A 25,073-nucleotide genomic window follows, 5' to 3' on the forward strand; every position below is an offset into this window, starting at 1 on the left:
AGTGATCGGTATGGTCGGTGTCAATAATTTTCGGTTTATCGTCCCAGCTCTAGTAACCATTTCCTTAAACCCCAGGACCCAGACTTTTATACTCCCCAAGATTCAACGGTCTGACTGGGGCTGGAAACACTGAGCCAGTCAGTAACCCCTAATGAAAGACAAACGGATATTTACACAGCTTTTATGGAGGGATGAGGTCACTGGTTCCAGAACATGTGTGTGTGTGTGTGTGTGTGTGTGTGTGTGTGTTTCATTTGGCCTTGTGAGCTGCGAGTTTTACAAGTGATGTCATGCTAAGTCTTCAGTTACTGCTGTGTTTGATGTCACAGACAGTCTGCAGACCAAAGTAAATGTATTTCCAGGCCCTGGGGAAATTGCTTTTCGTTACTCAGATTGGAGAGCATATTTAGCTCTGTCTGTCATATGTTAGAATTCAATTTAGAACTACAGGCAAAAGTATTGATATTCTGACCTCAATCTTAATGGAAGAAAACAAATTATTCCATTTGACGTTATTTGTTAGAGGGGAACTTTTAAGTATGCATGTGTATAATTACGAGAAGGGGAGTACTTTATAATGGACAATGTTGATGTAAACTATCCATTGTGTGACATATGAGACATACATTGATTAGTCTGAGTGTGTGCTGGAGAACACCCGAATTCCAGTCATTCACTATTGGCCAAGTGCAAGGCCAGAGAGGCTACTCTCCCCAGGTCCCCACAGCAGGCAGAAATCGATAAACGCATATGTGGTTTTCACTAGCAAAATAGATATGCCCTAAGAACTTAGCATTTCTATCTAGTGATGTTAGCCTCACGTATGGGTCGACTCTGGCCAAGGCCACATAACCTGATAGTCATAGGATATTGTTATGACTACGGCAGATAACTTTATCACTACGGGGTATGTGAAATCTCTTTAGCACCCAATTTCTTCCGTGTGTGAGAGTAGTGCACTATGCGTTGTAAGATGCCTGTGAAACAGGAGGCATGTGGAATCTATTGGACGTCTTCTGAGATTCCTTCCTGCTGAGGAAGACAAAGTGTGTGTGACAGGTGCTCTGGTCCCTCTCTGCTGCTACTGACATAGCATGTCTCCATCATACAAATCAAATCTTATTTGTCACATGCGTGAATACAACATGTGTAGACCTTACCGTGAAATGCTTACTTACAAGCACTTAACCAACAAAGCAGTTTTTTTAAAGTAAGAAATACAATCTTTTTTGATGTAATCTTTTTTAAATCAAAAATAAACTAAAGTTCTTAAAAGTAACACAATAAAATAACAATAACGAGGCTATATACAGGGGGTACCGGTACCCAGTCAATGTGCGGGGGTACAGGTTAGTTGAGATAATTGAGGTAATATGTACATGTAGTTAGGGGTAAAGTGAATATGCATTGATAATAAACAGTAGTAGCAGCAGCGTAAAAAAGGGGGTCAAAGCAAATAGTCCAGGTAGCCATTTTATTATCTGTTCAGCAGTCTTATGGCTTGGGGTAGAAGCTGTTAAGGAGCCATTTGGACCTAGACTTGGTGCTCTGGTACTGCTTGCCGTGCGGTGGCAGAGAGAACAGTCTACACACACACACAATATGGAGGGGGAGAGATGTGACGGGGAGGGGGCAGAGAGTAGCAGGGAGCGTGAGCAGAGCCCTAATTCCCATCCCTGAGAGGCAGCTGCTTTCAGATGGAAATGGAGAGGGACTGGGCCCACTTCTGTTTCTATTAGAGTCCCCAAACAGCACACATCTCTATCACAGACACAGCATGCTTAGTAGCTACAGTGGGGAGAACAAGTATTTGATACACTGCCGATTTTGCAGGTTTTCCTACTTACAAAGCATGTAGAGGTCTGTAACTTTTATCACAGGTACACTTCAACTGTGAGAGACGGAATCTAAAAACAAAAATCCAGAAATTCACATTGTATGATTTTTAAGTAATTCATTTGCATTTTATTGCATGACATAAGTATTTGATACATCAGAAAAGCAGAACTTAATATTTGGTACAGAAACCTTTGTTTGCAATTACAGAGATCATACGTTTCCTGTAGGTCTTGACCAGGTTTGCACACACTGCAGCAGGGATTTTGGCCCACTCCTCCATACAGACCTTCTCCAGATCCTTCAGGTTTTGGGGCTGTCGCTGGGCAATACGGACTTTCAGCTTTTCTATTGGGTTCAGGTCTGGAGGACCTTGAGATGCTTCTTACTCCAGGACCTTGAGATGCTTCTTACGGAGCCACTCCTTAGTTGCCCTGGCTGTGTGTTTCGGGTCGTTGTCATGCTGGAAGACCCAGCCACGACCCATCTTCAATGCTCTTACTGAGGGAAGGAGGTTGTTGGTCAAGATCTCGCGATACATGGCCCCATCCATCCTCCCCTCAATACGGTGCAGTCGTCCTGTCCCCTTTGCAGAAAAGCATCCCCAAAGAATGATGTTTCCACCTCCATGCTTCACGGTTGGGATGGTGTTCTTGGGTTGTACTCATCCTTCTTCTTCCTTCAAACACAGCGAGTGGAGTTTAGACCAAAAAGCTATATTTTTGTCTCATCAGACCACATGACCTTCTCCCATTCCTCCTCTGGATCATCCAGATGGTCATTGGCAAACTTCAGACGGGCCTGGACATGCGCTGGCTTGAGCAGGGGGACCTTGCGTGCGCTGCAGGATTTTAATCCATGACGGCGTAATGTGTTACTAATGGTTTTCTTTGAGACTGTGGTCCCAGCTCTCTTCAGATCATTGACCAGGTCCTGCCGTGTAGTTCTGGGCTGATCCCTCACCTTCCTCATGATCATTGATGCCCCACGAGGTGAGATCTTGCATGGAGCCCCAGACCGAGGGTGATTGACCGTCATCTTGAACTTCCATTTTCTAATAATTGCACCAACAGTTGTTGCCTTCTCACCAAGCTGCTTGCCTATTGTCCTGTAGCCCATTCCAGCCTTGTGCAGGTCTACAATTTTATCCCTGATGTCCTTACACAGCTCTCTGGTCTTGGCCATTGTGGAGAGGTTGGAGTCTGTTTGATTGAGTATGTGGACAGGTGTCTTTTATACAGGTAACGAGTTCAAACAGGTGCAGTTAATACAGGTAATGAGTGGAGAACAGGAGGGCTTCTTAAAGAAAAATGAACAGGTCTGTGAGAGCCGGAATTCTTATTGGTTGGTAGGTGATCAAATACTTATGTCATGCAATAAAATGCATATGTATTACTTAAAAATCATACAATGTGATTTTCTGGATTTTTGTTTTAGATTCCGTCTCTCACAGTTGAAGTGTACCTATGATAAAAATTACAGACCTCTACATGCTTTGTAAGTAGGAAAACCTGCAAAATCGGCAGTGTATCAAATACTTGTTCTCCCCACTGTATGTGTCGGTATGTGTCTGTGTTGTGTGTATGATTATTCCCTGCTTGGATATGCATGAGTCTTCTATGGTGTCCGTATGAGAGAACGGGAGAACGCAGCAAGATAAACACAGAACTAGAGGGAAGAGAATGAGAGAGAAATTGTCCCATCATCTCCAACCAACGCAACGTGTATATGCTGCTTTACTAGTACTGTATTAAAGTAAGTAGGCTGGGGGTTCTTAGATAGGAATATGGTCAAATCTGATCAGGGATTCTGTTCCACGTGACAAACCAAACTAGTTTTCTACAGCTGGCTTGCCATTGAATGTCAATCAGCCTGTTCTAAACACGCCTAATCCAGACCCAGAGCTGCTGAGCCTCTGGAACTCCCAGGCAGCACTAACCCAACCCGACCAATCTCACGCTGCAGTCAGATGCTAATGCATTTCTCACATTACAGTTAGAGCGACATGCATGGCTTATGTTTGGCGAAGTCAGGCTTGTTCCTCAAGCAAATAGCCTCTCTCATTTGGCTCCTCAGAGTCAGATGAGAACACATATTTGCTCATGACCTGGGAGCTCTAACTGTAGTATAGAAGTGAGTAATTACTTCTGTAAGATTCGTTTTTTGGGGCACTGTGGTTCTAGGCCTCACATGGTCAATGTGGAGCTTAGAAACAAACCTCCCACACCAGGGACCTGCCGTCCAGCAGGTAGAGCATGTGAGTGTGTAACTCACCACCAGTGGGACGGAGGCCCGTCCGTCCAGGCCCAACCACAGGAGGTCCGGCGGGCTTCAGGGTGTCGCCCGTCTGGCCTGACGGTCTGAGGTCACTAGGGGCAGTGGGCTTCCGCTGCTGGAGGAGACCAGTGGAGAGATGATGAACACACTGACAGCTGTCAATCACAACTAAAACCATCACATTTTTACATTTACATTTTAGTAATTTAGCAGACGCTCTTATCCAGAGCGACTTACAGTTAGTGAGTGCATACATTTTTCATACTGGCCCCCCGTGGGAAACGAACCCACAACCCTGGTGTTGCAAGCGCCATGCTCTACCAACTGAGCTACAGGGGACTAACACCACACTGACAGCGGTCAATCACAACTAAAAACACCACCACACTCACTGCTGCCATCATAGTGAGTGACGTGTTGCGTTTACATTCAATAGCATCTATGCATCATATGATTATGCATAATACTGACGTCAGACAGAAGGACCAAGGATGGTAAACACATGATTCTGCCAGTGTCTATTTGTGTTAAATTGAGGATCTTAGACTTCAATGTTTGACTCAAAGTTCATACGGTATCTGTTAATAATATTGGCGTCAGACTGCTGAAAGTACAAGGACAGGAATTGTTGCTGTTATCGTATCGTGAGACTTCCTAATGTTTAGAGAACACTGGCGCAGTGAGATTTGGATATCATGGCCAGCTTAGAGAAAGCAATTGTATCTGTAGAGCATGTATGGTAAAAATGAATGGCCGTAGTATAGCCGTTAACATTGATGATGATTATTAGTACATGATACATGGAAATGTAAGGCATAAATGTACGAAAGCATGTTTTCTTATTTTAATGTATGTAGTTCTGTCCTTGAGCTGTTCTATTAATGTTCTGTAATATGTCATGTGTTATGTTTTGTGTGGACCCCAGGAATAGCTGCTGCTTTAGCACTAGCTAATGGGGATCCTAATAAAACACTAAATACAGCAAAGCAGACTATTACCACAGCTCTAATTACCCCCACACTCTGATATTAAGTGAAGAAAGTGTCCCAGTGATTGCTTCCATTGCCGCCGCCAGCGACAGTTGCCATGCATCATCATTCCTAATATGGATGATAGCCTCAGACGGCTGGCTGCTGATTAGAACACAGAGGACGTCAGCCAGCCAGCCACTGAGACTTGTTTTTTTATAATTAGGCACCAAATGGACAGTCACTCCAAATTGGAAGAAAACTGATGTGAGCAGAGGTTATAGGAGGAGAGGGCAACGCAGATAAAACCTTGTGGCAGCTAACTGGATAATAAAAAGGCAGTATAAATAGATATGATAGGATAATAAATAGAAAGCACAGCTTCATAGGGTCCTCGAGTTACATCTCAGGAAAGGAGGAATTAAAAGAGATGGAGAGAAGAGAGCAGCGAGGGTGAGGCTGTAAATCTCCAGGAGTCCCGGTGGCCAGGATCGGCTACAGAGTCACTAAACAGAGAGAAATTGACAGAGGACCTCGGTCAGGGAGCCATATTGCCTGATGAAGTACCTGTATGTGGAGAGATTTACACCTCACATGGAGCAGCACCATAGAGGGAAAATAAATGTTTAGAGAAACATGTCAAAGCAGAATGTGGAGGAGCCCAGGGACCTTTTCCGTTGCCCTTTGTCAGTGTCTTGCTCTGGGTCAATGTAGCTCAGTTGGTAGAGCATGGCACTTGCAACGCCACGGTTGTGGGTTCGATTCCCACGGGAGGCCAGTATGAAAAATGTATGCACTCACTAAATGTAACTGTAAGTCGCTCTGGATAAGAGCGTCTGCTAAAATGACTAAAATCTATAATGTAAATGTCTTACTCTGGGTCAATGTCTTGCTCTGTGCCACTGAGAGGAAAGTAGTGTGTGACTGAGGGAAACTGATATGTAGCTAGCTGGCTGTAAATAACTTCTTGTTCATCACAGTGTTCCATACTCTGAGCACAGGTAAGCTAGAGCCTGCTGCTGGAATCTCGCTCTCTACACTGACTCAGATGACAGGTTGCATGGGAAAGAGATGGAAGGATGAGAGAAGGAGGGGAGAGGAGAGGTACAGCAGAGGTACAGCAGGTCATACCTGAGGTGGAAGACTGTTGGAAGATTGTTGGGAAGTAGCGTTCTCATCTGGGGAAACAGGACAGACAGCAGTTAGTTAGATCATCATGAGTAAGGCAGTCAATTAATATAATACCCTTTAATTTCTATTCAATTCAGTTTCTCAAGATTTCCAGGGGTGATATTATACAAAGTGAATAGGAAAGGGAAGTATAATGAAGCTCATGTTTTATGCATATGGTAGAATGGGTAGTGTTGGTGAACACTTTTAAAACAGAGAGAATAGCGGCCTATTAAGCAGCCATTGAAAACAAACCTTCCTCCAACCAACCCATTTAACATCTTAACAACATTACGGAGGACTGCAAGTTAAGGATTGGATGTCATCCTTTCGCCAACAGTCATTCATCCACATAAAAAGGGACGTGATTACATCAGCAATTAGACCCTCCACATTCATTCCTATGACAGTATTTAATGACATCCTATTAATTTATTATGAATGTGACAGAACAGAAAGCCTGGGGGCCTGTTAAAACATCTACAGTGCTATGAAAGAGTATTTGCCCCCTTTCTAATTTTCTCGACTTTTGCATATTTGTGATACTGAATGTTATCAGATATTCAACCAAAACCTAATATTAGATAAAGGGAACATAAGTGAACAATTAACACAACAATTACATATTTATTTCATAAACAAAGTTATGCAACACCCAATTCCCCTGTGTGAAAAAGTAATTGCCCCCTTACACTCAATAGCTGGTTGTGCCACCTTTAGCTGCAATGACTCCAACCAAATGCTTCCTGTAGTTGTTGATCAGTCTCTCACGTCGCTGTGGAGGAATTTTGGCCCACTCTTCCATGCAGAACTGTTTTAACTCAGTGACGTGTGGGTTTTCAAGCATGAACTGCTCGTTTCAAGTCCTGCCACAACATCTCAATTAGGATTAGGTCTGGACTTTGACTAGGCCATTCCAAAACTTCCAATTTGTTGCTTTTTAGCAATTTTCATGTAGACTTGATTGTGTGTTTTGGATCATTGTCTTGCTGCATGACCCAGCTGCGCTTCAGCTTCAGCTCACAGACGGATGGTCTGACATTCTCCTGTAGAATTCTCTGATACAGAGCAGAATTCATGGTTCCTTCTATTAAGGCAAGTCGTCCAGGTCCTGAGGCAGCAAAGCATCCCCAAACCATCACACCACCACCACGCTTGACCTTTGGTATGATGTTCTTACTGTGGAATGCAGTGTTTGGTTTTCGGCAGGCATAATGGGACTGTGTGTGGTTGGAGTGCGGGAGAGGTGAAAGGTTAGCAAGTGCTCCTTATTCTCCAGGCTGAGGGTGCAATGTTTACTCCCACATAAACTGCTATTGGTCAGGAACCATGAAGGGAATTGGAATATCCTAACCGTTTTCTACACTCCTTGTCCCACTGTATGTACAGTTGAAGTCGGAAGTTTACATACACCTTAGCCAAATACATTTAAACTCAGTTTTTCACAATTCCTGACATTTAATCCTAGTAAAAATTCCCTGTCTTAGGTCAGTTAGGATTACCACTTTATTTTAAGAATGTGAAATGTCAGAATAATAGTAGAGAGAATGATTTATTTCAACTTTTATTTATTTCATCATATTCCCAGTGGGTCTGAAGTTTGTATACACTCAATTAGTATTTGGTAACATTACCTTTAAATTGTTTAACTTGGGTCAAACGTTTCGGGTAGCCTTCCACAAGCTTCCCACAATAAGTTGGGTGAATTTTGGCCCATTCCTCCTGACAGAGCTGGTGTAACTGAGTCAGGTTTATAGGCCTCCTTGCTCGCACACGCTTTTTCAGTTCGCCCACACATTTTCTATAGGATTGAGGTCAGGGCTTTGTGATGGCCACTCCAATACCTTGACTTTGTTGTCCTTAAGCCATTTTGCCACAACTTTGGAAGTGTGCTTGGGGTCATTGTCCATTTGGAAGACCCATTTGCAACCAAGCTTCCTGACTAATGTCTTAAGATGTTGCGTCAATATATCCACATAATTTTCCTTCCTCATGATGCCATCTATTTTTGAAGTGCACCAGTCCCTCCTGCAGCAAAGCACCCCCACAGTATGATGCTGCCACTCCCGTGCTTCACGGTTGGGATGGTGTTCTTCAGCTTGCAAGCACCCCCTTTTTCCTCCAAACATAACGATGGTCATTATGGCCAAACAGTTCTATTTTTGTTTCATCAGACCAGAGGACATTTCTCCAAAAAGTACGATCTTTGTCCCCATGTGCAGTTGCAAACCGTAGTCTGGCATTTTTATGGCGGTTTTGGTGCAGTGGCTTCTTCCTTGCTGAACGGCCTTTCAGGTTACGTCGATATAGGACTCGTTTTACTGTGGATATAAATACTTTTGTACCTGTTTCCTCCAGCATCTTCACAAGGTCCTTTGCTGTTGTTCTGGGATTGATTTGGACTTTTCGCACTAAATACATTCATCTCTAGGAGACAGAACGCGTCTCCTTCCTGAGTGGTATGACGGCTTCGTGGTCCCATAGTGTTTATACTTGCGTACGATTGTTTGTACAGATGAACGTGGTACCTCCAGGCGTTTGGAAATTGCTCCCAAGGATGAACAAGACTTGTGGAGGTCTATCATTTTTTTCTGAGGTCTTGGCTGATTTATTTTATTTTCCCATGATGTCAAGCAAAGAGGCACTGAGTTTGAAGGTAGGCCTTGAAATACATCCACAGGTACACCTACAATTGACTCAAATGATGTCAATTAGCCTATCAGAAGCTTCTAAAGCCATGACATCATTTTCTGGAATTTTCCAAGCTGTTTAAAGGCACAGTCAACTTAGTGAATGTAAACTTCTGACCCACTGGAATTGTGACACAGTGAATTATAAGTGAAATAATCTGTCTGTAAACAATTGTTGGAAAAATTACTTGTGTCATGCACAAAGTAGATGTCCTAACCGACTTGCCAAAACTATAGTTTGTTAAGAATACATTTGTGGAGTGGTTGAAAAACAAGTTTAAATGACTCCAACCTAAGTGTATGTAAACTTACGACTTCAACTGTATGTTGTACCTGTATGTTTCTGGGATGGGGGGTCCTGTGCACACTGGGGGACTTTGGTCTGGGCGGAGAGCAGCAGTTCATACGTGTGATCCTTCTCCTCCTCTGCCTCCCCTCTCTCATCGATGCTGCTGTTAGTGTACAGGGCCTGTAGGTAGAGGGAAGTCAGGTCAACAACAAAGCATCATTATCATTTGTATAAGGCTAATCAATATTTTTCTCACTGTCCTGTGATGCTGGTACCTCCTACAGTGAGGTGAAAGTCCCTCCCGAGTGCCCTCTAATGGTTGTTCTAAGACTCTTGGCCACAGTTGTCAGCTCATGCATAGCACACTAAAGAAGCAGGAATTATGGTATATGGGGCTGCTAAAAAATTCCAAAATTACCCCAAAACCACAGAGGGTGGAGTGCATATATGATTATTGTACAGTTGGGTAAACACTACCCTAGCTTTTAAGGGGAAGCCATTCATTAAAAGGGTGTGACTAACGGCACTAGTGTATTTCAAACTAACACCATATATATAATCCCAACACTGGCAGTACTTTTTCATGATTCCACAACAGTCTCATGCTACCATGTTTACCCCCTTGTCAGCCACTGAATAGACCGAGCCTGCTCCCTCTCTCCCATAACCAGTACCTTTCTACTTCACTTCACCCCCATCCCGCCTCCTATTCTCTTCCTTGCTCTAACCAGCGCCACATTCAGATTCATATTCATGAAGGGTTTGTGTGATTTGCACAGATGTGGAGAGAATCGTCCGCAGCACCACTGACATTCTAAGTAGTTGACTAACATTTGCTAATGCCACATGCCAACAGTGACATTCCAGGTAAAGCCTATCAGTACTCTGGCCAATAGCAATGGCAACATAGTACTGCAAAGAGGAGCTCTAATGACCATAGATACTGACCTCCTCTTCCTGGCCTGGGGCATGTTGGGATTGGTGAGCCAGCCGATCTTTCTGTAATTGACAAACAGAGAATGAAATCGGTGACTGTGCTCAGACTGTGCTCAGACATTAGAATGACATATATCTTGAAGTACAAGGTTGGCTGAAAAGATGAGAACTGGAGCCTTGAATTCAAACATAGATTTAGGCTTTAAGAAATATGCTGTCAAATTTCTGACAGGAAGATTTGTAAGTCCAGTCCACTCAACAATTCAATGCAGAGAACCATTGCCCTCTAGTGGAGGAAAAGTATTTTAGATGCCCATCCACACAAACCTCTGTCACATGTTGTGTGTTTCTGTGGTGTAAGGCAGTTCCAGACCAACCTTTCCGGCTTCACTGTCAGGTCGTCCAGAGTCCCTGTCGGAGGACTTGCCGCTGGCCAGGCTGTCCAGAGAGTGACAGGAGGTGGCCTCGAACAGAGCCTCATACGGGCTCTCCTCCTCAGGCCCCGGGGCCAGCCCCGAGATCAGCTCACTCACCAACTCCAGCTCACCTACAACACACATACACATTTTAATATATTGGACATGCACAGCTTCACACCAGTACACAGCCTTGGCTGGTGGTTACGTGTTAACACCTTATCCTGTCACTGCTCACTCAACTTAAGGTTTTCTGTATTGCTATGACATACCTTTTGTCCTCGGGCTAGGGCTCTCATTAGGCGGAGGGACAGGGGGAGGAGGCAAGTCTAAAACAGGGGGATTTCCTGACATATGACCTTAGGAGAGATAGGGAAGAAAAGGTCATTTGCATAACACAATTAGTCAGATAAAAACATACTTTAAAAAAAAAAAAATCAGTTCGTGGTCAAGGTAAGGTCAAGGTAACCTTTTTTAAAATCCCATAGGGAACCATTGATCTCGGTCTGTATTTCTTACCCAGGATTAGAGCTGCTATCTGCCGGCTCTTCTGAGAGGGCATCTCTCTGACAGTGTCCAGCGCTGTCAGGCCCTTGTCGTCCACCATGTTCACATTAACCCCTGGAGCAGGACAAACAGAGACATGAGGAGAGACACAGAGGACAGAGCAGGGGATTAGGAGAGGAGTGACAGCTGAGGAGAGGGTTAGGCCATATATCTGCATTATTCGGCTGTTATAAAAATGTGTTGTGTTGTGTCTTGTAGGCATCAGTGTCTGACCTGCACTCAGCAGTTTCTGCACCACGTCAGTCTTCCCAAAGAGAGCTGCTTCATGGAGGGCACTGCCCTTCTCCGTCTGCAGAGAGACACAACAAACACACCATAATAAAACCATAATTGAAACAGTGCGAGGTTGAGCAATAACAAAACATGTAAAGACATCAAAGTAGACTCCCTGCCAGCAACATACACCACAGCAGAGGTCAGATCTCTAACCCTAACCCTCCCTGCTGAGAGGAACAGGTATCTACACCACCTCACTGCTTTGACTTTGATTCCACTCCTCTTATCTTGGTCAGCTAGGACATACAGCTTAATGCTAAACCTGCAGGATACTTCCTGAACACACAGGGCAGGGTTGACCTGCGTGGAATAGAAGTTTGACGAGTTATTTATACCCCGCCGAACGCCACCCCTGCATGTTTTGCTATGGACAATTATTTGGTTGAGGAATCAAATTAGATCATTTTCCTACTCGTAGCACCATGCTAATGGAAACCTGCAGGAAGCAGAGCCTGAAGGACACTTGACATTGGCCCAGACCTGCTATAGAGCAGAGAGGAGGGGAGTGTAGGTTGGACAGGACAGATGGATGGCACAGTTTGGTATAAGAAGGGGAGAGTGCCAAAAGCCCCCATTAAAACTGTTTCTTTAGCCTAAATAAAAGAGCTCAAGAGGTTTGTATCAAGAGTCTATCAGTATATGTAGGCCTAAATGCTGCAAACAGCAGATGAAGCCATCAATGATCCAACATAATTTGACACTATCACAACATACATCGTGTTTATACAAAATATTACTATACAAAATATTATTATGGACACTCTCACACCAACACACTGAAACTGATCATTGAGCATGCAGGAGAGACAACAGACCGAGTGCTCTCCTCAGTCCTCACCTCGTAGTTGATGTCCATGCCGGCTGCTAGCAGAACCTCCACCACGGCCAGGTGTCCGTTGCGTGACGCCAGGTGCAGCGGCGTGTGTTTCTTGGTGTTGCAGCAGAGAAGGTTGGGGTGGGCGGTGAGCAGCAGCTTGACCACCTCCAGCCGGCCGTAGAGTGCGGCCAGGTCCAGCGGCGTCTCAAACTTGTTGTTCCTCATGGTGGGGTCGGTCAGCTCCTCCAGCAGCAGACGCACCACCTGGGTGTGGCCGTACTGGGCGGCACAGTGGAGGGGGGTCTCATTATCGTTGTTCTGTTGGGGGGGGGACCAGGAATGGGAGGCAAGGGGTGAGCATCAACATAGAGGAGGTTGAGAAATAGGTAGGAGTGGTGGATATTGGGAGAACGGAAGGAAGGGGCCATTAAGTGAGTCATGGTCAGATCAGGGATGGGCAACTGGTGGCCCACATTTTTTGTAGGCCCGCGGATCGATTTCCAAAAAGGTGGCCACTGTTTAGGAACTCAGCTGGGGTCTCAACTTACTGTTGATGGTTAGAATAGTAGAATACAATAGGTGCAATTTAGAAATTTGGTTGTGCATCAGCAGTTTTTCAGGAGCACCAATCAGGAGCACTGGCTGGCTGAGAGCAGGGGGTGCTGGGAGAATGCTGGGGAGTGGGTACTGAAGTCGTGATTGGGAACAGTCCCTGTTGAGTAGAGCTGGCTAACAGCTGCTTCTTATAGGGCATGGCCTGCTATAAATGTGATGAAAGGACAGTCTGTTGACATTTAGTAAAGGCCACCACACTCAGGAAAGACACACTTCTGTGATGACAATACGTCATGTGTTGCTTGGTTGTTTAAGTAACTGCTTCATGCAGACAGAGATAGGGGTGACCACCAGTGTGAGAGAGAGGTGAGTGTTGTGGTGACAGGCACAAAGCGTGGTGAGTGTGATCAATGCAGCGCTTCACATGCAGAGGCAGCAAGCATACGTTACCAGGGCGACCCAGCGAGCTAGAGTGCTAGAGGGACAAGACTCATGTCAATTCAGTCAGTGTCCCTGAGAGCAGAGCAGTGGATGGATGGGGATTTGGCTTGACTAGTAACAGAGACATGATGGCAAAACTAAGGTCAAATTTCTAACTACACAGGAAGGCAGACTGAGTGCAACGGACAGAGGAAAGATCTTTAAATACAGATCATCTCCAAGTGCAGACAGAAAGGATCAAACCAACATGTTCACTATGACAACATTATAACAATATTATTACAAACAGGCTTTTCCACTCAAAAAGCAACCACAATACTAGCAATAAAGCCGATGCTGAGTGAGTTGCAGCATATGCCGTAGCCAAATGTAATCTCTATATCATATAGAGAATATTAGAGATAATTTCACAGTGAAATAGAGGATCAGAGCCATATATTAATATTGTAACAACATGTTAACATCATTACAAACGTCATCTAGCCTATGTCAGCAGCATACTCAGTAGGGGCTTGTTTTCAAATCTCCACTCTTATTAACAAGTACTACCATCAGCAGCCAGAAGAGGGCGGACAATACATTGAGCCTGACGGATCAGCTGAACTGAATAATGGTCTTAATAACCATTGCATATCCAACTCAGAACAATTGATAGATATATAAATGATATATGCCCTCTCACATTAATTACAAAGGGAATGTGATGCTAGGTCATAGAAGGGCAGACTGGGAACACTCCAAAGTCATCTCAATGGCTAACAGCAGCGTTTCCCAACTGTAGCTCAGTTGGTAGAGCATGGCGCTTGCAACGCCAGGGTTGTGGGTTCGATTCCCACGGGGGGCCAGTATGAAAAATGTATGCACTCACTAACTGTAAGTCTCTCTGGATAAGAGCGTCTGCTAAATGACTAAAATGTAAAATGGGGTAGCGAGAGAAGCTCTGAAATAAAACATTTTAAAACCAAGCTTGGTTCACAGAACGGGGGTTACCTCAGTAACCTCCAGTAGCCGCTAGATGCGGTTGTAATAAACAGAGCGGTTTCTGTTTTCTTCCTACAAATGTGTCTCTATCCTTTCAACCGTTTAAGCTACAAAAACTCAGGAACACGTCTTCTGTTTCCCTCTACAATGCCTATAAGCTGCGCAGGACTCATTAAAACAGAGTGGACAAGACCAGGCACTAAATCTAACTGGGGGGAAAATAACAATCAATCAATGATGATGTTCTTATCTACACAGAAGATTATACAAAACTAATGCCTGATGATCTTCTGAACTTCCCAATACCATTCTGATGAATTTCAGTCACTTCAAACAATACTTCCTTCAGATTGAAATACTGTCAAGAGCACTCTGACTGATTTGTAAGAGTGTAATAGCCCTAATTAAAAAAGTAAACAATGGCCGTTGATTCTTTTTTTACATGGTGGTGTTGCTCTTTTTTTTAAATATCCAAATAGGGTCGCGGGCCAAAAAAGTTTGGGAACCCCTGGCTTACAGGCAGTATGCTGTCGACGACAGGTCTGAGAGCAAACATACAGGTTTTGCATACAGGTTTAACGATAAACATAATGCAAGCCTAAAGGTAATGAATTAATTACTGATCCTGTTGTAAGAGACAAACCCCTAGACCCCCCTAGCCTAGCTTCTCTGTGCCAATCAACAATAAATGTGCCCGGAGTGTCAGTCATGCCACAGCGGGGTAGCCGACAGCTGGCAGGAGAATACCCACACACAGTGTGCCAGGTTGGATCACACCCTATGGGAGGAGGTGCCAGCTGGGCCTGTGGAGTTATGGAGTCACCGAAGCAGGGCCATGAGACAGGGACTGTGGATTAGGGGGAGGTTACAGGGCACCCAGGACAGGTGTTGGCCCCTCCCCCCTGAGAAAGTAAAAAAAATAAGATCAGAGCTGAGGGAAAACAAAACGCCACCTGCTTTTCTGGAGAGACAGGGAAAGACAGGCTGAGAGTAGCTGAGTCTGGCCTTGTGTGAACTGCACTACACAAACACAATAAAGACCACAGCACAGACGAAAACACTCGAAAACAAAAAGCCTCTGTTAGTGGAAATAAACCACAAGCTTCCGCGACTTTAATTCTGCTGTGGTTTTGTCGGTTTGGGATTTGACGACTTGTTTCTTCCTGCTTCTCCTATGTGTTTTTGGTCTAAATTAAGGTTTGGATCTCTCTTTCTTGGTTTCTCTCGGTCTCCCTCTCTTTCTCTCTGTCTGTTTCTCTCCCTCTTTCTGCTGCAGGGGCATGGCACGACCACACACAAAGGAGCATGCCGTCTCGCATCTGTGACACACCGTCAACTGTTTTGTCATCCCAAGCGTTATAAAAAGAGATTTACTCCCTACTGTTAGATGCGGGCTACTTCAGAGGAACATGTTCTATAGCCTTGGGTATACTTGCAAAGCCTGGATAAATCAGCCATAACAATATCCAAATAGAAACCAGCTTCAACCTTCACACAGTATGTGTGCTGGCTAACCACTGATAATGGCCTATTGAATACTACCTGCAAAAACCTAGACTTTCTTAAGACTTACAGCAAGATGGGAGACAGATTTGCCATGGCATGAACACATGATCAGAGTCTAGCTTTAAGACACAAACAAATCACAGCATCACCAATGAGGTTAGAGACTCGAGAGGATCCCTTCCCCTCCTCTCCATCCCAGAGGTGTGGCCAGTGCTGTTCGTTCCATGGCTGTGAGTCTGACATCTGATCGTATTAGCCATGGCTTGCCTCTGTGCCGATGCAGAGTGGAGGGTGAGCAGCATGAATCAGACCTACCCTGAGCCGCCTCCTTCACTAGCTTACTGCACACAGGGGTCCACGTCGTTCAAATGCTAATATAAAGGACAAAGCCTCACACACACACACACATACACGTCCTGGTCATCCACAGGGCAGAGTTGACTGATGTAATGGGCAGCTACAATCAAGACAAGGATAAGTACATTATGTAAATCAAGTACAGTGGGGAGAACAAGTATTTGATACACTGTCGATTTTGCAGGTTTTCCTACTTACAAAGCATGTAGAGGTCTGTAATTTTTATCATAGGTACACTTCAAATGTGAGAGACGGAATCTAAAACAAAAATCCAGAAAATCACATTGTATGATTTTTAAGTAATTAATTTGCATTTTATTGCATGACATAAGTATTTGATCACCAACCAACCAGTATGAATTCCGGCTCTCACAGACCTGTTCGTTTTTCTTTAAGAAGCCCTCCTGTTCTCCACTCATTACCTGTATTAACTGCACCTGTTTGACCTCGTTACCTGTATAAAATACACCTGTCCACACACTCAATCAAACAGACTCCAACCTCTCCACAATGGCCAAGATCAGAGAGCTGTGTAAGGACATCAGGGATAAAATGTAGACCTGCACAAGGCTGGGATGGGCTACAGGACAATAGGCAAGCAGCTTGGTGAGAAGGCAACAACTGTTGGCGCAATTATTAGAAAATGGAAGAAGTTCAAGATGACGGTCAATCACCCTCGGTCTGGGGCTCCATGCAAGATCTCACCTCGTGGGGCATCAATGATCATGAGGAAGGTGAGGGATCAGCCCAGAACTACACGGCAGGACCTGCTCAATGACCTGAAGAGAGCTGGGACCACAGTCTCAAAGAAAACCATTAGTAACACACTACGCCATCATGGATTAAAATCCTGCAGCGCATGCAAGGTCCCCCTGCTCAAGCCAGCGCATGTCCAGGCCCGTCTGAAGTTTGCCAATGACCATCTGGATGATCCAGAGGAGGAATGGGAGAAGGTCATGTGGTCTGATGAGACAAAAATAGAGCTTTTTGGTCTAAACTCCACTCGCCATGTTTGAAGGAAGAAGAAGGATGAGTACAACCCCAAGAACACCATCCCAACCGTGAAGCAAGGAGGTGGAAACATCATTCTTTGGGGATGCTTTTCTGCAAAGGGGACAGGACGACTGCACCGTATTGAGGGGAGGATGGATGGGGCCATGTATCGCGAGATCTTGGCCAACAACCTCCTTCCCTCAGTAAGAGCATTGAAGATGGGTCGTGGCTGGGTCTTCCAGCATGACAACGACCAGAAACACACAGCCAGGGCAACTAAGGAGTGGCTCCGTAAGATGCATCTCAAGGTCCTCGAGTGGCCTAGCCAGTCTCCAGACCTGAACCCAATAGAAAATCTTTGGAGGGAGCTGAAAGTCCGTATTGCCCAGCGACAGCCCCGAAACCTGAAGGATCTGGAGAAGGTCTGTATGGAGGAGTGGGCCAAAATCCCTGCTGCAGTGTGTGCAAACCTGGTCAAGACCTACAGGAAACATATGATCTCTGTAATTGCAAACAAAGGTTTCTGTACCAAATATTAAGTTCTGCTTTTCTGATGTATCAAATACTTATGTCATGCAATAAAATGCAAATGAATTACTTAAAAATCATACAATGTGATTTTCTGGATTTTTGTTTTAGATTCCGTCTCTCACAGTTGAAGTGTACCTATGATAAAATTACAGACCTCTACATGCTTTGTAAGTAGGAAAACCTGCAAAATCCGCAGTGTATCAAATACTTGTTCTCCCCACTGTATGTGTGTTAGTGTGTAGGTATTCCTGGACACTACATTCAATATGAACCCTGTATGAACAGACAGTCGTAGATTCCACAATAGTACGGTACATGACAAATGTGCCTTTGTCCTAATCTAGACTCAGATTAAAGCGCTTTTTCTGTGACATTTGAAAAGCTCAACAGAACACTAACCAGGAACATGTGGAGATCAGGCCTAATCTCTGGCCTGTTGTGATGCCAGTCACACTCACACTAGAATGTTCCAGTTCCGGAAGATAAGAAACGTAGGTAGGGCTACTGGCTGAGATGCTAACGCGGAGCGACTAGTGACCTCTGGCATGTGACGTGCTCACGCGGCGCGAAGGATAGGCGGGATTACGTCACTCTCTGCCCGGAGGGGGGCGGGGGATGGAGGGGCAAGGAGCTGTTGCAGCCACTGGGTTGCCCACACCGCTGCACGCAGTACACACACATCATTGTAAATCTCTGTTTCTCATGCAGTGCACACATATCAAGAGAGAAACACACACACAGATACTAGGCAAGATCATCTCAGATGCCTGGAGACTGAAGATAGTCAAGATACACATCTCTGCTTTCTCCAGCACCTCTCTCTCTCCTCCCCCACTGGCCTCAAGGAAGAAGGACCCCAGGAAGAGTAGCCACTGCTTTTGCAACAGCTAAATGGGGTTCCTAATAAAATACCCTCCAAAAACGAATACCAAATACCAAGCAACAGCTGGTTCTACAGCACAAAACCAAACATATACTGCATGTGATTATGCTTCCAAGAAAATGAACAGAAAGGCAACCTGCCTATCAAATGGACAGATGCCCTCCTCAGTCTCAAGCATGTAATATCTGTATGGCAGTGGAGAAATGAATGATGAGGCAGATATGAGAGAGAAAAGGGGCTAGTGTCGGATGTGATGTGTGGCAATAGACAGATGTACACAACGGCTGAGCTGAAGCCAGTGTGAACGCTAGGAGTGTGTCCGCGGCAAGCAAGACCTCCCCTCCTCAGACAAGCTGACCACTCTGATAAAGACATCACATTGTCATTCATTATTAGGTATCATACCTGGTGTGAAACACAGCCTGACTGAATTTGCTGAAATTCCACCCGGTTCTCTTTTTAGGTTCTCTGGTATTATTTTCAGGACACGGTCTGTCTACTGCAAGCAGTGTGTATATTACACTGTGTCTTTAAGTCAGTGCTACTGCCATCTCATTCTCCCTCTATAGAGTGCTGGGAAGCTGGCTGCGTGACTGTGTCTGTGTTCATATTTACAGCAGTAACCCAACCATCTGAAGGTACATTCTGTTAGACAGGTGACCTATATTGGAGACAGAGGACTATTAGACATGCAGCATTTAAATACTTCATCATGAGCAGCACGTACATTGCAAATACCACCACTATCAGACACCAGGCTTTTCCTTTAGAAAACATTGTTTTTAAAATAGGAGACAGAGAATAACAATAAGCAGGGAAACGATGACTAAGTGTTATATTTTACTCCCCAGATGAATATTAACAGACAAATCTAGGTTATCTAGGTTGGTCTGGGTGAGAGGGGCTCCCTGGGGGCACAATCAAGCTTCCATGGATGCGCTAAAGGAGTTAATGGAATGCAGACCATTCCATTGACCAGATTGGCGCACCTTCAACAAATCTGGATATTCGTAACAGGGCCACAATGTGGTTACTTCAGCCAAATATATCCAAATTGGACTTTTTTCGTTGCATAACATTTAGAAGCTGTCCCTTTCAGGTTTAGAAGAAGTGACTGCTAAATGCTAACTCCTGTTCATATAAACTGGTTAGCATAGCTAGCATACAGAAACCGGTGGTGGTAGTCAAAGTCATTTTTAACTGTAATGCAGCTGATTGGTGATGATGACATGAACAAGTGTTGGGGTTGACATCCATACAAGCATTATACTTCGATTTTCACCTCAACATAGTGTGAAATACACATATAAACAATAACCTAAATGTAGGATAATTCTGCTGGGGGCAATGAGGAGTTTGGGGATCTTTCCCCCACGTGTTTTCATGGCAATTCCATTGTTTTGGTCGAGTTCGATTGACCTCTTTACCACATCTACGATTAATCGCTTTTCCTTATTGGGGCACTATCGGAATATCATCAAAGTGGCAAGCCTATTGTAGATGTTAACACTAGGAGAGCATTGCTGAAGCAAAGCTAAATAAACATTACAGTTGGGAAGCACTGGGGCAAGGAGGACTGAGAGAGAGGGGCTGTTTGAGCAGTGTCCAAGATGAGCTACGGTGCTTCCCTGAGTGGGAGAGCTTGCACTTAAAGGCCCCTCCTCCATAAACCCATGCCCATACCCACAACCGCCCATACCATCTCTAGCTAGCTAACTCCTGGTCTGTGTTCCGCTGGGTCAGTCACCGCCGCTGCACGACCAATCAGCCGTGGCGCGGTTACCATGACGATGTCCCACCTCTCCCTTGCTCTCTTCCATGGTGGTGCAAACTCACAGGCAGAAAAACAGAGAGAGGGAGAGACACACACTGAGCAGAGAGCCGCTCTGCCTGACATTGATGTAAATAGACAGGTACACAGAGAAGCTCCCTCTCCTTGGAAGACGTTTCTCTGGTTCTAGCAACACTACTGAGATGGTAGGAACTGGAAGGCTCTGTGGGGGGACCCAGAGAGAGATCCCCAGTCATATGATGCCATCACAATAACCACCACCGTGACCACTGCCAGAGCATCCATTCAGACTGCATCCATCCATGTTTCTGATTTACAGTGTATTCATTACAGCTTATCCATTATTTAGGTCTGCTGTGGCCAGGTATTGGAGCCGATCCTACTGTATTCCAAAACCAACAGCGAACCTAACCCCCACAGACAACAACTGGTCAGTCTGTCAACTAAACCACATTCTAAATGTTTGCATTAAGAAGAGCAATAATTATACAGCACTAGAGGACATGTAAGATGGTCCCAACCCCATGATGCAGTTTTTGGTAAAACATATGCTGTATGTCACTTTAAGGCACCCAAAGCTAAGAGGCTTAAGTTAGCACTGAGGAAATGTGACACCATTAAAAAAATTGCTTAATTTAGGAGACGCTTTCCTCAAAACACAAGATTTGAACTTTGAACACTCCAGTGATGGTGTTAGCCTCAATTTGCTGTGAAGGTGACATTGCCTCTGTCAGTAGGCTAGATTAAAATGTTGATCCTGTTGATCTATTTAGCCTCAGCCCAAACTTTCGTCGCCATTACCAGTTGTTGTCTTAGCCCTCTCGAATAACACCTGTGATTGCGTTATGCCTCTCTCCCATGTCAATATGCCTAGCCTATTGCTGTTTGGGTTAGTTATTTTTATACAATTTCACTGTAGAGCTCCAAGTTCCGCTCAACCAGCCTCAGAGAGCTCCTTTGTCCCACCCCCTATACACGCGGAGACCGGCTCAATTGGTACCTCCAGTGATGCTCTCTCTTTCATAGTTACCCAATGCTTAGGTGTACCTCCACTGTACTCATATCCTTCCATATCCTTGTCTGTACATAATGCCCTGAATGTATTCTACAACGCCCGGAAATCTGCCCCCTTTCTCTGTACCCAACGCACTAGCAGACCAGTTCTTAAAGCCTTTAGCCGTATCCTATTCTATTCCTCCTCTGTTCCTCTGGTGATGTAGAGGTTAACCCAGGCCCTGTAGCCCCCAGTATCACTCCTACCCCCCAGGCGCTATCATTTGTTGACTTCTGTAACCATAAAAGCCTTGGTTTCTTGCATATTAATATCAGAAGTCTCCTCCCCAAGATTGAGTTATTCACTGCGTTAGCACACTCTGCCAACCCTGATGTTCTAGCAGTGGCTTAGGAAGGCCACCAAAGATTCAGAAATGTCCATTCCAAACTACAACATTTTCGTCTAGATAGAACTGCCAAAGGGGGCGGAGTTGCAATCTACTGTAGAGATAGCCTGCAGAGCTCTATCATACTATCCAGGTCTGTGCCAAAACAGTTTGAGCTTCTACTTCTAAAAATCCACCTTTCCAGAAATAAGTCTCTCACTGTTGCCGCTTGCTACAGACCCCCCTCAGCCCCCAGTTGTGCCCTGGACACCATATGTGAATTGCTTGTGACCTAAACTGGGATATGCTTAACACCCCGGCCATCCTACAATCTAAACTAGATCCCCTCAATCTCACACAAATTATCAAGGAACCTACCAGGTACAACCCTAAATCCGTAAACATGGGCACCCTCATAGATATCATCCTGACTAATTTACCCTCTAAATACACCTCCGCTGTCTTCAACCAGGATCTCAGCGATCACTGCCTTTTTGCCTGCGTCCGTAATGGGTCCGCGGTCAAACATCCACCCCTCATCACTGTCAAACGCTCCCTAAAACACTTCAGCGAGCAGGCCTTTCTAATTGACCTGGCCCAGGTATCCTGGATGGATATTGACCTCATTCCGTCGGTAGAGGATGCCTGGATGTTCTTCAAAATTGCTTTCCTCTCCATCTTAAATAAGCATGCCCCATTCAAATAATTCAGAACTAAGAACAGATATAGCCTCTGGTTCACCCCAGACTTGACTGCCCTTGACCAGCACAAAAACATCCTGTGGCGTACTGCATTAGCATCGAACAGCCCCCGCGAAATGCAACTTTTCATGGAAGTCAGGAACCAATATACACAATCAGTTAGGAAAGCTAGGCTAGCTTTTTCAAACAGAAATTTGCATCCTGTAGCACTAACTCCAAAAAGTTTTGGGACACTAAAGTCAATGGAGAATAAGAGCACCTCCTCCCAGCTACCCACTGCACTGAGGCTAGGAAACACTGTCACCACCGATAAATCTATGATAATTGAGAATTTCAATAAGCATTTTGCTACGGCTGGCCATGCTTTCCACCTGGCTACCCCTACCCTGGCCACCAGCTCTGCACCCTCCGCTGCAACCTGCCCATGCCCCCCCCGCTTCTCCTTCACCCAAATTCAGATAGCTGATGTCCTGAAAGAGCTGCTAAATCTAGACCCCTACAAATCAGCTGGGCTAGACAATCTGGACCCTTTCTTTCTAAAATTAGCCGCTGATATTGTCGCAACCCCTATTACTAGCCTGTTCAACCTCTCTTTCGTATCGTCTGAGATCCCCAGAGATTGGAAAGCTGCCGCGGTCATCCCCCTCTTCAAAGGGGGTGACACTCTAGATCCAAACTGTTACAGACCTATATCCTTCCTGCCCTGCCTTTCGAAAGTATTTGAAAGCCTAGTTAACAAACAGATCACCGACCATTTCAAATCCCACCATACTTTCTCCGCTATGCAATCTGGTTTCCGAGCTAGTCATGGGTGCACCTCAGCGACGCTCAAGGTCCTAAACGATATAATAACCGCGATCAATAAAAGACAGTACTGTGCAGCAGTCTTCATCGACCTGGCCAAGGCTTTTGACTCTGTCAATCACCGCATTCTTATTGGCAGACTAAATAGCTTTGGTTTCTCAAATGACTGCCTCGCCTGGTTCACCAACTACTTCTCAGATAAAGTTCAATGTGTCAAATCAGAGGGCCTGTTGTCTGGACCTCTGGCAGTCTATGGAGGTGCCACAGGGTTCAATTCTCGGGCCGACTCTATTCTCTGTGTATATCAATGATGTCACTCTTGCTGCTGGTGACTCTCAGATCCACCTCTATGCAGACGACACCATTTTGTATACATCTGGCCCTTCATTGGACACTGTGTTATCAAATCTCCAAACAAGCTTCAATGCCATACAACACTCCTTCTGTGGCCTACAACTGCTCTTAAAACGCTAGTAAAACTAAATGCATGCTCTTCAATCGAACGCTGCTTGCACCCGCCCGCCCAACTAGAATCACTACTCTCGACGGGTCTGACTTAGAATATGTGGACAACTACAAATACCTAGGTGTCTGGTTAGACCCTAAACTCTCCTTCCAGACTCACATTAAGCATCTCCAATCCAAAGTTAAATCTAGAATCGGCATCCTATTTCGCAACAAAGCCTCCTTCACTCATGCTGCTAAACATGCCCTCGTAAAACTGACTATCCTATCGATCCTTGACTTCGGCAATGTCATTTACAAAATAGCTTCCAACACTCTACTCAGCAAATTGGATGTAGTCTATCACAGTGCCATCCGTTTTGTCACCAAAGCCCCATATACTACCTACCATTGTGACCTGTACGCTCTCATCGGCTGGCCCTCACTACATATTTGTCGCCAAACCCACTTGCTCCAGGTCATCTATAAAATCACTTCTAGGCAAATCCCTGCCTTATCTTAGCTCATTGGTCACCATAGCAACACCCACCCGTAGTATGCGTTCCAGCAGGTATATCTCACTGGTCATCCCCAAAGCCAACACCTCCTTTGGCCGCCATTCCTTCCAATTCTCTGCTGCAAATGACTGGAACGAACTGCAAAAATCTCTGAAGCTGGAGACACTTATCTCCCTCACTAACTTTAAACATCAGTTGTCAGAGCAGCTTACCGATCACTGCACCTGTACACAGCCCATCTGTAATTAGCCCACCCAACTACCTCATCCCCATATTGTTATTTACATTGTTATTTATTTTGCTTATTTGCACCCCAGTATCTCTATTTGCACATCATCTTCTGCACATCTATCACTCCAGTGTTAATACTAATTGTAACTATTTTGCACTATGCCCTATTTATTGCCTTACCGCCATAACTTACTACATTTGCACACACTGTATACAGATTTTCTATTGTGTTATTGACTGTACGTTTTGTTTTTGTTTATTCCATATGTAACTGTGTTGTTGTTGTTTTTAATCGCACTGCTTTGCTTTATCTTGGCCAGGTCGCAGTTGTAAATGAGAACTTGTTCTCAACTGGCTTACCTGGTTAAATAAAGGTGAAATAATTATTTTTTATTTTTTTATTTTTTTATTCATGGTGCTTCTATACATTAAGCAGGACATAAATGAACCTAGACAAACATGAGCACACAAAGTAAAATGTAAACAGCAAACACCAAGGAACACGAACAGGTCAGAAGTGACTCAGACACACAACACCTACGTCACTAAAATCTCATTGTAAGGATGGATAAACATACATGCATCCATTCCAAGTTGTGGTTCTGTCCTAGGGCTGCTGCAGTGCCTGTAATACCGCAACACTGGCAGTCAAGAGTCATGACCGCAGTAAAATTCCACGTGAGTCACGGTAATCTCCTCTTAAGCACTCTGGACA

The 25,073-nt window shown here is 44.8% G+C and overlaps 1 protein-coding gene across 4 annotated transcripts in view; it reads right to left on the bottom strand.

The window, feature by feature from the left end:
- LOC121545611 (ankyrin repeat and SAM domain-containing protein 1A) overlaps positions 1 to 25,073 on the bottom strand; it is a 117,444-nt gene that overhangs the window by 48,121 nt on the left and 44,250 nt on the right. For all 4 annotated transcript variants that reach the window (XM_041856281.2, XM_041856285.2, XM_041856282.2 and 1 more), the window contains 9 exons: positions 12,264 to 12,560; positions 11,363 to 11,438; positions 11,102 to 11,203; positions 10,855 to 10,941; positions 10,544 to 10,713; positions 10,179 to 10,229; positions 9,275 to 9,410; positions 6,213 to 6,259; positions 4,111 to 4,228 (listed from right to left, as the gene is read on the bottom strand). In XM_041856281.2, coding sequence (XP_041712215.1) covers positions 4,111 to 4,228; positions 6,213 to 6,259; positions 9,275 to 9,410; positions 10,179 to 10,229; positions 10,544 to 10,713; positions 10,855 to 10,941; positions 11,102 to 11,203; positions 11,363 to 11,438; positions 12,264 to 12,560 — 1,084 coding nt within the window. The remainder of the gene's footprint in view (positions 1 to 4,110; positions 4,229 to 6,212; positions 6,260 to 9,274; positions 9,411 to 10,178; positions 10,230 to 10,543; positions 10,714 to 10,854; positions 10,942 to 11,101; positions 11,204 to 11,362; positions 11,439 to 12,263; positions 12,561 to 25,073) is intronic.

The sequence above is a fragment of the Coregonus clupeaformis genome, chromosome 30 (assembly GCF_020615455.1).
Source record: "Coregonus clupeaformis isolate EN_2021a chromosome 30, ASM2061545v1, whole genome shotgun sequence".
Taxonomy (NCBI): domain Eukaryota; kingdom Metazoa; phylum Chordata; class Actinopteri; order Salmoniformes; family Salmonidae; genus Coregonus; species Coregonus clupeaformis.